Consider the following 12,786-nt stretch of genomic DNA (forward strand, 5'->3'; position numbering starts at 1 on the left):
GTTTCAGGTTAAGAACAGACCTCCAGAACGAATTAAGTTCTTAACCCGAGGTACCACTGTACTCAGCCTCTCCCAATTGGATGCATATTATTCATGCTGTCTAGGCATGGCTATCCTAGCTTTCAGAATCCACAGGAAAAAGTCGTGTATATTTCAAAGTACAGTTGTACCTTGGAAGTCGAACAGAATCCGTTCCAGAAGTCCGTTCAACTTCCAAAACATTCAGAAATAGGATTGCCATATTTCCAAAAAATGAAAATCTAGACACAAAAGTTGATGAGCTTTTTAAGGAAATTCGGCAAAATAATAGACTTCCTGGGCATTTCAGCGATTTCCAACACTGCTTTCCAACTGCCATATTCCGGTTATGTCCAGGAAATTCCGGACATATACCAAACCTGATCCTCCAGACTAGAAGTTACTGACAAAGGGCTGTGGCTCTTTAAAGCTCAATTTGAAGCCATAGTTTCCAGTTCATGTGCAATGGGAAGTTATGGTTCACTGTGGTTCCTGGTTTGTTTTGATAACTCATGTGGAAGAAGGAGCAAAATGTCAGCAAAGGAACTGCAGGCAGACGTACAGCCTGACTTATAAAGCTAGATTTGATTGGGTGAACATGCGTTTTGCATGGGATGGGGCAGGTTAACACAGTGTCTTTGCAGACTTGTGCATGTGTGTGCATGGATGTGCAATATCCTCCTTTTGCTGTTTTATTTGTATTACTTGTCCTTATGCTCCATTTTCCCAATAGTACAATAGGACACTGCAATTTCTGTGTTACTTATTCTTGCATTTCATACCATGCTGAGTCACCAGTTTCCTATTCGGAAATCCTAAGAAGAATGTCCAAATTCCAAGCAGCACAGGAAGTTACAAATATCCTAAGCAATGAATAACCTAAAAATGAGGGGGTATGCTTTTCAGCTTGTACTGCTAATACGCCAGCTCATTAGCAGATCACAGCTAGGTAACTGTTAATACTTTTGTTATTACTTGAAGGATCTGTTCTCCTTCAACAGTACAGACAGTTCTGAAATCACTTTACGATCTCTCCACAGCATTTTCTGGCAATTTGTTAACAACATGGCCCTTGTATTTATAAGTGCTGCACCAAAAAAAAAAAAGTTTGACTTTTGCAGTGAATTAGGCTTTGGGAACCTGATAATATTACCTAAACAAAGTGTAATCAAAGAAATTTGTAATTCGTGATCCTGTGCATGCATACTCAGAAACCTCTCTGAGTTTTCTTAGGACTGCAGCCTTGATAAACTTCTCTATGGGAAATAATTGGCTTTGCATCAGAGCAAGTTTCTGCAACCTGGTGCCTTCCTGGTTTGTTAGACTACAGCTATGTACACACCACACCATTCAAAGCTTTGTGACTGGGGGGGGGGGGGTTGAACCCACATCTCCCAGGTTTTAATCCAACACAAGCCACTATAACACAGTGCCTCTTTATGCAAAGATGCATAGGATTGCACGGTTAGTGTGATAGTCCCTCAGGCAAATATGGAAGCACTCAATAGTTTTGCTCTGGTGTGCCACAAACATCTATCGGCATGCATTCCATTGCCAACATAAGAAGAGTCCTGCTAGATTTGTGAAGCCCAAAATCAGGATGGAGACAGGCAACTAATACTCATTGAGGTGGAGGTCATGCTACCTCTCAACCTGAATATTCCATTTAGTCAATTTACGCATGTATTCTGGTAGTGAACTTATTGTCCCATGAGTGGATCCCTTCTGTAGCTGAAACAGCACCATCCACACACAAGGGAGCCCCAAGACTTTCAGAAGTACAAATAAAAAGTTTAAGGGCCCTAATGGAGGGAAATCTTAACATCAGCCCAGTGAGGACTGACCATGCTAAATAGCCATGGAATGTCTAGCTGAATGCTGAAGATGGGAAAGTAAGGCAGGTGGAATGGAACAACCTGGAAAAGGGCATGGATGGCTGGAAACCTGAGCAGGAACAGTTTATACTGCAATGTTTTGTTCAGATTTTGCTTGTCAATGTCTAGCAGCTACTGATAGACCTTTCTTTCCTGTGTGAAGCTCTGTTTCACACATACAATAGGATGGCTCACATGTTGTGAGCCACAATTTCCATCATTCCTCACAATTGGCCATGCTGGGAAAATCTGGAGGGCCACAGGTTAGGCAGTCCTGTTATTCAAAGACAACCCACTCCGCCAAGCGTAGGTCTCCAATGAGCATATCTGTGTGAAATCTTTGAAAATATTAGGCATAAACCTAAGAAACACACATAATATGCCTTCATATTTCTTGTACCATTTTTGCAAGGGAGGGGAGTATTCACTTTGGGTTGATTCCTGTTGCCCCAATACGTAGCACATTTTGCAACGCACCGCCCCCCCCCAGCTGAATTCAATCTCGCTGGTTTTAATAACCTATTTGTAGGTTGCTTTGTGACACTTGCCTTTCCTCTTGCAAAAAGCATACTGAGAGTGACTAAAAGGAAGGAAGATGTTATTCTGTTATGCAATAAAAAGCCTCCAGCTTGTTCTTGTGAATGCCGTAATTTCTAAGAGCATCAACTATTTCCTCAGTGCATGCGCACACATCTCTACCCTGAATTGTTTGCCCAAAATTGTGCAGAATTTGCTATCAAACTGTTTTTTCTGAGAGCCGACACAAGCTCTTTGTTGAAAGAGTGTTTGCAGTCCTGTGCATGTTTTTACTTACCTGGGAGTGCAAAGCAAGACTCAGGTTTTAGTAAACAAGTTTCGGCTTGTGCTGAAAGGCAGGACTGAGGGCATGAATGTGTAGATTGCCAAATTATGCCTTATGTGGAAGGGAAGGATATGTTGTTCTGCTTGCGACTTATATATTGGCCTGTTCTTAGGTGTAATCAGAACAATTATGCAGGAGTCATTGTATACATTTTGTCACACAGCTGTTCGAAGATTATTTCCTGAACATAGGAGACTTGGCTTAATGACAAGCTTTCCCCAGTGGTGGTGGCTGTGCTCACAGACAAGTTTGCTGTGGTTTGTTGAGATTGGGGTTGGTGTGGGAAGTGGAGAAACAACCCAGCCTACTAGTCTAGTATGCCCTTAACAGCAGGTTGATTTGATAGGTAGCCATAGATGAAGCTTCTCCAGGCAGGGACAAATCCATGGCTAAAGCTCCACTAGCGCTGGTTCCATCCCCATATGGGCCAACTGCATATTCCTGCATATGCAGGGGGTTGGACTAGATGACCCTCAGGGTCCCTTCCAACTCTACAATTACAAGATTCTATGAACAGCTGGGGCTTCTGGGAATTGTAGTCCAACAGCATTTGGAGGGCCATTGTACCCCCACTGCTGTGTTAAAATATGATTGTTAGATTAATTGATGGAGGGAACCTCTATAAATGGCTGCCAGCCATGATGACTGTAAGGGACATTTAAATTCAAAAACAGAAACAGTAATCATAATTAATTTAATTTATTAAAATGAAACTTAAAAATTAAAAGATGGTTAAAAACAAATATCACCTGTTAGCATGATTTACCCTTACTTTGCACGGTTTCTTCCATATTATTATTATTATTATTATTAAAAAACAACTTCACATAAATTGTTCCTTCTCTGCTTTTCATGGGGGACTGGCGGATGAGGAGCTAGGGAGGAAATGGAAGCCCCAGACTTCTGACCACAGCAAATCTCCTGGTTTTGGCCATGTGCTTTCAAGACTATGTGCTCATAATGGGTAGAAATATGATTCTTTGTTTAAACAAAAGGGTTGGGAGTCTTAGGAAGCAGCTTCTATAATCATGGCATGTACACACAGCACTAACCATAGCGCACAAATTTTTTGGTTCCCTATCTGGATACCCTGAGCGTCTGTCAACTTATAAAACTTCCCAGGCATTTGGTAACGAATGACTCACTTCCCTCTCCCCATTTGCTGCTTAAATCCCAAGAAGTGAGTAAACTCCTTAACGACATACGTAGGAAGCTGACTTAACATCGGCTCAGGCCATTGGTCCATTTAGACCAGTAGGGTGAGTTCTGATTGGCTCTCTCAAGGCTTAAGGCGGGTTACTTTTAACAACAATAATTATTTACATTGCCATTCATCCTCTTAAGCAATCTCTCTTTAGCGCTAGCTAAGATATGGTGCAATCCTATGCTGTCTATCCAGGAGTAAGCTCCATTGAATTCAGTAGGACTTGTTTCCAAGCATATTGCAGATAAGATTGCAACCAACATATCTTTCTTGCAAGACAAGAAAAAATAATTTCAGGATAATGCTCCCCCCCCCCTCACTAAAGAGCTCTCAAAACAGCAAACTTTGTACTCACAGCTTTCCTCCCCTCTTGTTCCAGGGCCCCACCTATTATAGGTTATTTGCCCTTTGAGGTGCTTGGGACTTCAGGTTACGACTATTACCATGCAGACGACCTGGAACTTCTTGCTCGGTGCCACGAACACTGTAAGTGTCTCTGTTCACTACGTGCAATGGACTGGCAGATGTGTGTATTTTAATTACATTTCTTGTTCTCTCTCTCCACCCTAAGCTTAGAACACCAGTGCAAATCACTGCAGCCATACGAAAACCATTTGTGATGGAAAACTTAACTGTAAAATGATGTCAACCCAGAGCCAAATTAGACTGGACATTAAACCTATATTTGCATTTAGCATGCAGGGTTGTTTGGCTGTTGTTTTTTAAAATGCAGATTGTATTAGCTGGGAGTACTGATAATGAATGGAATTAGAACAGGCAGAAAGGGAATTTACTCTGCTGTGATCCCAAGTAAAATGCCTTATTTGAAGTTAGTATCTTCACTGGGAGGAAATATCCCTCCCTTGCCCCCATTGGGTTTTTCTGGAATTGGGAGAAATCCTCTCACTGACTCAAACAGAAATAGCAGTTTCAAAGGAGGGATGGAAATCCATATCATTATCAGCCTAAACCCCCAGCTGGAGCTGCTATTATAATTGTAATGGGTTTATTTGTTTTAAAATTGCCTATTCTGTTGTAACCAGCCCTGGGACCTTACGGTGAGGGGTGTGTACGAAATTGTGAGAAGCAAGAAAGAAATCATGTAAAAAAAAAGAAAGAAAATGAAAACATACAAACAAATTAATATTTGCATTTTTTAAAGTGTGCATGCTAAAAGCAAAGATGTATTTAATGTCAAATCTAGTTTGGGACTCAGCCTTCTTATGTTACCTCTCTACCACCTGTGCTTTCGAAGCTGTTTCAGAGGACTAAATTGAAGAGACATAGCCTTTATTATTAATACCTTACTTTGCTCAGTGGTTTGCAAGGCACATGCTCATATATATATATATATATATATATATATATACTCTTCATACATAGGATGATTTCTCTTGGATCTTGTAACGATGGACCCAAAAAGCCCCACCAAGCCATGGCAGCATTTGGTTTCCACATGAAATCTCCAGCAGACCAATAGATGTATTTTTGCTGCAGGGACTGAAGGGAGAAAAATTAAACTGATCTCTGCCGCAGTGCTCACCCTAACTCCTGGCAGTGTCTGGATTGCATGACCTGTTACAGAGTGTGCTGGATGTTCTCGTTAACCAGATTAAGAGGCGTACTTAACTCCCTGCCAAGTTTTGTTGTTCGCTTCTCTTTTAGGTCTCCTCAGGCCTTCGCAGACCCTGGCTGTCTCTCTGTAACTGCAGAGCTTCTAGGCTGCTTGCTAATACTTTGGGGTGGAGTGGCTGATCCCCCCCCCCATTAGTGCTGCTACCATGCCTCTAAAAGCAGCCCAATGCATGTAAATTTAACAAGTGGAACTAGATGCCACCCAGACCCCAGGATGCCAGACTTTTGTCTATGCCAAGCTGCTATTAACATATAAGAGGAGAGCCTGTAGGAAAAAGGGGCAGCTCTCACTTTGGGGTTGAAGCTGGAGGAGATAGAAATATATGAACATCTAGCATTTTGCTACTTGTCGTTGTTAGGAAGCTTTTTGATATGTTTGTTTGTTTTGATCAGCATGTGGGGTAATTGCAGCATTTAGGAGCTTCAGATTTCAGCTGCTTCTTTCAGGGTTCTTCGCTTTGCCAGTGTATTGGGGAATTGTTTCCTCAAGTGCAAATCCCTACAGTGCTAACACAGGATTCTTCCTGATCAACTCTATGTATAGTTGCCTGGTTGCAACACAAAGATTCGTGCTGAAGCTTTAGAATTACAGTGGTGCCTCGGGTTACAGATGCTTCAGGGTACAGACGCTTCAGGTTACAGACTCTGCTAACCCAGAAATAGTACCTCTGGTTAAGAACTTTGCTTCAGGATGAGAACAGAAATTGCGCGGCAGCAGTGGGAGGCCCCATTAGCTGAAGTGGTACCTCAGGTTAAAAACAGTTTCAGGTTAAGAACGGACCTCTAGAACGAATTAGGTTCTTAACCCGAGGTACCACTGTGCTAGTTAATTAGGACTGCTGGAGTGAGTTGGGCCCCCATCGTTTCAAAGAAGTGGAACCTATGGCTCTCCATGTGTGTTGGACTCCAACTCCCATCAGCGTTGCCAATGATCACAGGTGATGGGACTTGGAATCCCCAACCCTGCCTGGCAGTAAAAGGGGAAAAAGAGTGTACAACACAGGGACAATAAAATGTTGCAGTGCTCAGGGAAGAAGCACCAAACAGCTATTTGTTTTTCAGGTTCTTGAGAAGTCCTACTACCCTTGTTTTTTCAAACAAACAAACAAGCATACACCAGACTTGATTTTTCTTGAAACCTTGGAATTATTTGAGTTTGGTGGGTCACAAAATGTACAAGCCCCTTATGGAAGGACAGAGCAACTTGCCAGTGTGCAGTCTAGCAACTGTGTTCCTGTCTTTCAGCTGGTGTGGGAGGTGAGGGGGGCAGGCCTGTTTACAATTTTCGAAGTGCGAAAGCTGTGAACATTTTGAATTAGCAGCTATGCTTTTGCTTTTCAGATCAAATTTCTGCCTCTTTCCATTTTCCAGCTATGAAAATAGACAGAGGTGTACTTAGATGGTTAGAAAAGGAGGCAGTGAATTTCTGACAGAACAGCCCGCCCCCGCCCCCGGCTGAAAAACAAGCTTAAAAGTCAGAGCAGAGTGCAAAAGTGGCCCCAGATATGGCAGGGCAGGAATAGAAGTGGAGCCAGGAGATATTTGAAGGTACGGAGGAGTCAGAATCCCACCTGACATTCTCAAACTCTTTTAGACAGGCCTTTTATTCACTCTATATGAATTTTGGCTTTTACAATGGGTGTTATTTTGATTACAAAACATCTCTCATCAAAGTAAGATGGACTTGAACCAGAGAATCTCAGAACAAGAGATAGAGGCTGCCATTCAGAATATGCAATTGGGCAAATCTCCGGGACCAGATGGACTGACTTCCAGATACTACAAATCGCTGAAGGAATGGCTGACTCAACCACTAAGAGAAGTTTGTAATGAGATCCTTGAGGGAAAAAGGGCACCTGAATCGTGGAAAGAGGCATATATTTCACTCATACCAAAGTCAGAGACTGAAAAGACCCAACTCAAGAACTACCGCCCAATATCACTCCTTAATGTGGATTACAAAATTTTTGCAGACATTTTGGCAAAAAGATTTAAAAGAGTCTTGATGGAGAAGATTCATAAGGACCAAGCAGGTTTTCTCCCTAAAAGACACCTGGCAGACAATGTAAGGAATGTAATAGACATTCTGGAAAAGCTAGAGGTGAATATAAACACTAAAGCAGTATTGATTTTTGTGGACGCGGAGAAAGCCTTTGACAATATTTCTTGGAGTTTTATGAGGAAGAATCTTCATGGGATGGGGGTAGGCCAGGGTTTTGAGAATGGTATGGCTGCAATATATTCTGAACAAAAAGCTAAACTGATTGTAAACAATGTTGTGACTGAGGAACTTAAGATAGAAAAAGGAACACGACAGGGGTGCCCGATTTCCCCATTACTTTTTATTTCAGTTCTGGAGGTGTTGCTGAACATGATAAGAAATGACCAGCAGGTCAAAGGTGTGCAGGTCGGAGCTAAACATTATAAGTTAAGAGCGTTTGCAGATGACTTAGTATTGACTTTGCAAGAGCCAAACACTAGTACGAAAAAGGTTTTAGAAATAATACAACAGTTTGGCCAGGTAGCTGGATTTAAGTTGAACAAGCAAAAAACCAAAGTTTTAGGGAAAAACTTAACAGATATGGAAAAGGAGAAATTTCAAGAGGAAACAGGTTTGACTGTGGTAAAGAAGGTGAAATATCTAGGGGTTTACTTAACATCTAAGAATGTGAATTTGTATAAGGACAACTATGAAAAATGTTGGTCAGAAATTAAAAAAGATCTAGAAATATGGTCAAATTTGAAATTGTCAATGTTAGGCCGAATTGCAGTAATCAAAATGAATGTATTGCCTAGAATGTTATTTTTGTTTCAGACCTTGCAGATTCTTGACAAGACGGAATGTTTTAAGAGGTGGCACAAAGACATTTCGAAATTTGTCTGGCAGGGCAAAAAGCCCCGAATTAAATTTAAGATATTGACAGATGCTAAAGAAAGAGGGGGTTTCGCCCTGCCGGACCTAAAATTGTACTATGAGGCAGCAGCTTTTTGCTGGCTGAAAGAATGGATGCTCCTCGAGAACACGGACATCTTGGATCTGGAAGGTTTTAATAATGCTTTTGGTTGGCATGCATATCTTTGGTATGATAAAGTTAACAGTGCCTTTAAAAATCACATTGTTAGAAAAGCATTGTTTAATGTTTGGATAAGATATAAAGATCTATTGGAAAACAAAACCCCTAGATGGGTCTCACCAGTGGAGGCTAAAGCAGTGAAGAAACTCAATATGGAGGTCGGATGGCCGAAGTATTGGGAAATTTTAGAACAGGATGGAGATAAGTTCAAACTACAAAGTCAGGAGAAATTGAAGCATAAAGTAGAAAATTGGTTCCAATATCGTCAAATAATGGAATTTTTTAAACAGGACAGGAAAATTGGTTTCCAGGTGGAAAAATCAAAATTAGAAACCGAACTGTTAGAACCCAATACTAAGAATTTATCTAGAATGTACAACTTGCTGTTGAAATGGAACACACAGGATGAAACAGTTAAATCGGCTATGATCAAGTGGGCTCAGGATGTTGGACATAACATTATGTCAGCTGACTGGGAATGGTTATGGAACACCGGTATTAAATTTACGGCATGTAATGCCTTAAAGGAAAACATTATGAAAATGGTATACAGGTGGTACATGACCCCAGTCAAGCTGGCAAAAATCTATCATTTGCCCGATAATAAATGTTGGAAGTGTAAAGAGACTGAAGGTACCTTTTATCACCTTTGGTGGACATGCCCGAAGATTAAGGCCTTCTGGGAAATGATCTACAATGAAATGAAAAAGGTACTTAAATGTACCTTTCCTAAAAAACCAGAGGCCTTTCTCTTGGGCATTGTCGGCCAATTGGTGACAAAGAAAGATAGAACTTTTTTTATGTATGCCACAACAGCAGCAAGAATACTCATCGCAAAGTATTGGAAGACACAAGATTTACCCACTGTGGAAGAATGGCAGATGAAAGTGATGGACTATATGACATTGGCCGAGATGACAGGCAGAATCCGTGACCAACGAAAAGAGACGGTGGAAGAGGAGTGGAAAAAATTTAAAAGCTACCTTAAGGACTACTATAAACTTAATGAATGCTAAAATGTTGTGGTTTCCAGAAGCAAAAGGGTACAGGGATATAAGGTTAGATTATAAAAGAGGATTAAGATGATAGAGATTGGAAAGTAACAATTGGGAGTTGCTAGTTGAATTATGGACATTGGGATGCAGAGAGGGAGGGTATGGGGAAGTCCAAGAAAAGAGGTTTATGAAAATATGTTTGAAATTATACGTGTATGTTTGTCTTTTTTAGTGTTTGTTTGTTTTTCTTAAAAATGTTGTAAAACCAATAAAAATTTTATAAAAAAAAAATACAATGGGTGTTATTTTGACATGCACAGGGATTATGCACAGCTTTTTATGCACATGCCCGGAAGAGCATTAACGTTTCTCTAGATCAAAGATTACAAAATGCCTAATACGTTGGTGATGTTAACTAAGTGGTTGTTTTCATATGCAGTGATGCAGTTTGGAAAAGGCAAGTCCTGCTACTACAGGTTCTTAACCAAAGGCCAGCAATGGATATGGTTACAAACACAGTACTACGTCACTTATCATCAGTGGAACTCCAAGCCTGAGTTTATCGTGTGCACCCACACGGTTGTTAGGTAAGAAACGGCACATAATTTCTGCTGCCATTTTTCTGCGTCTCCAGCTATGTCTGTTCAAATATTTGGCTATGTGTATTGGCTCGATAAGGCGCTCTGTTATATAAAATGATTAGGGTTGGGAAGTGGGGGAGAATGTCATGGTATTTTTATTACTCTTTTATTTTTGGCAGCCGAGAGAGAAGCCTAGAAACAGTATCAGCTGCCAGTTCTGCTCTGTTCTAGAGGGTCCCCTCTCCCAAGCAATGTAATGGGTAAATGAGGAAAACTGGTAACAGGCAGCAGCACAATTAGCGACTTTTAAAGCAAATGGTTCTTTAGAATAAAATCATTTCTCCCTGTCTGTCATCGTATTATCTATTAATGATGGCTGTATTCAAATGCAAAAGTAGAATGTGATTTAGTGTTGTGCTGCTTGAAGAGTTATAAGGAGTTATAAATGTAATAAACATTATGACAAGGAACGGCAGCAGCTCATATAATCTCCTCCTCATGAGTGAGGAGGAGACCTGAAGCTTTTGCTTCCAGTTTAGGCTAGTCACAATTTATTCTGATGCCTGAAGCCATGCAGACTGTGGTTAGGCTTAGCTGTCATAAGTGGAAACAAACTGGCTTCAACCATAGTTTACAAAGCAGGCTCCCTCCCGCCCTGTAACCATTGTTAAGATTCACTATAGTTTAGGATTTAGACACAGTCTATAATGGAAGTGGAAGCTTCTGATATCTTCCTCGTGACTTCACCAGAATGGGAAACTGTGTAAGGCCAGTGCTTGCCACAGCACAAATAGGCTATGGTAAACCATGGTTTAGCCTTATGTGCAAATTGGGACAATAATTGGCAGCCCAGCTCTTCAACTGTAGTTTTCAAATTGTGTTTGAGCCTATGTTCAGGAACACCTAACAGGGAACCCACCTAACCCATCTCCCACTTCCCTTCTGCTACCAAACTATGATGTTGTTACAGCAGGCATTTGATGAGTTTTGGGTAGATTTTGCCTGATCTCCCTTTGCTCTTACATTTGCTTTTATAGCATTGGTTTTTCAGACATGTTTTATAATTGCAGATTGTTTTAAGTCACTCTGAGCAATGTTCTTACAGTGAATGCGTGGGATATATATAAAAAAAGGGGGGGGGGTTCTTAAAGCCCTGTAAGTCACTCTAGTTAAAGATTTTAGATTACCTAAGAGAGCCGCTGCCAGTCAAACTGCTGGGCTTGATGGACCATCGATCTGACTTCTTATGAGACAGCTGTCACATAGTCCCATTGCTCTGATCCAAAGTCAGCGTTCGCCATAGGAAAGTACTGTGCTAGTGGTGAAACTGGGTGGAATCATTAATGGCATACGAGCTTCTGCAAAAGGCAACTTTGCCTACCTCTTTGTCTGATCTTCAGCTGAAATGTATAGTCACTGAGGGTGATGGGTGAGTTTTGGTGAGAATCCTATATGACGAACTGAGTGTGCACTCTAGAACATCATTTCCTAACCTGCTGCCCTCTAGATATTATGGACTACAGTTCCCATCATAGTTCCTTGCATCCCCAGTGGTCAGGGAAAATAAGAATTGTAGCCAGCAACATCTGGAGTGCCACAGGTTCATGACAACCACTCCTCCTGTGTGGATCCATTCAGCCTTTATGACCAGCTCTTGAGTGTGCCATTGCATTCCAAGATATGGTTGGCATCATGCAAGAGGTTTGTCTCTGAGGTGGTGCCCCAGTTGTGGAAACCCTAACCCAACTTCTCTATTCTTTTCCTTTCCTATGCGATATATACATATATATCACACACACACATATATAGTTATGCTGAGGTTCGAGCTGAAAGAAGAAGAGACCTTGGCCTTGAAGAGTCATCCATTGAACTAGCATCTGCGTCTTTGAAGGTATTGTGTGCTGGGATGATCAAGTAAGAGCTGTTAGAAATGTGTTTTTGCTCCTGGTGGCATTTTGGGGACATGAGAACCATCATCAGCATCAATATCATTAGTTCCTCCAGGTGTTATTGGACTCCATTGCTCCCACCCAGTCAAGGATGCTGGGAGTTGTAGACTAGCAACTTCTGGAGGGTGACAGGCTTCCCATCTTGGCAGCAGCTCTTCCAGGTTTTGTTAGGATGCAATTAGTCTTTAGGTCCACTCCCTCACCTCTGTCGTTAGTTTTTTCCTCCCATCCAATCCAGGTGTGGTCAACAGACCACTCATAAGAATGGAGGTTTCCTGGATTATTTGCTTCATCAGCCTTGGGTTGAAAGTAGGTTGAAATTTTGGCCTGTTTCCTCATTGGGGGAGTTGTTACAGGTTGTGTGGGTGAAATCGCCAGTTCTTTGCAACATTGTCTTGTAAGTACAGTGGTGCCCCGCAAGACGAAAAACTCGCTAGACGAAAGAGTTTTCCGTTTTGGAGGTGCTTCGCAAAACGAATTTCCTATGGGCTTGCTTCGCAAGACAACAATGCTTTGCGAGTTCCTGCGGGTTTTTTCCCCTCCCCCCTTTTTCTAAGCCGCTAAGCCACTTATCAGCTGATCTGATCAGCAGAT

At 41.5% G+C, this 12,786-nt stretch overlaps 1 protein-coding gene across 10 annotated transcripts in view; it reads left to right on the forward strand.

Moving 5' to 3' along the window:
- PASD1 (PAS domain containing repressor 1) overlaps positions 1-12,786 on the forward strand; it is a 106,576-nt gene that overhangs the window by 78,138 nt on the left and 15,652 nt on the right. For all 10 annotated transcript variants that reach the window (XM_083486379.1, XM_083486380.1, XM_083486381.1 and 7 more), the window contains exons 10-12: positions 4,338-4,444; positions 10,102-10,249; positions 12,053-12,134. In XM_083486379.1, the coding sequence (XP_083342505.1) occupies positions 4,338-4,444; positions 10,102-10,249; positions 12,053-12,134 (337 nt within the window). The remainder of the gene's footprint in view (positions 1-4,337; positions 4,445-10,101; positions 10,250-12,052; positions 12,135-12,786) is intronic.

Source organism: Podarcis liolepis (assembly GCF_965112155.1).
Source record: "Podarcis liolepis genome assembly, chromosome: Z".
Taxonomy (NCBI): Eukaryota; Metazoa; Chordata; class Lepidosauria; order Squamata; family Lacertidae; genus Podarcis; species Podarcis liolepis.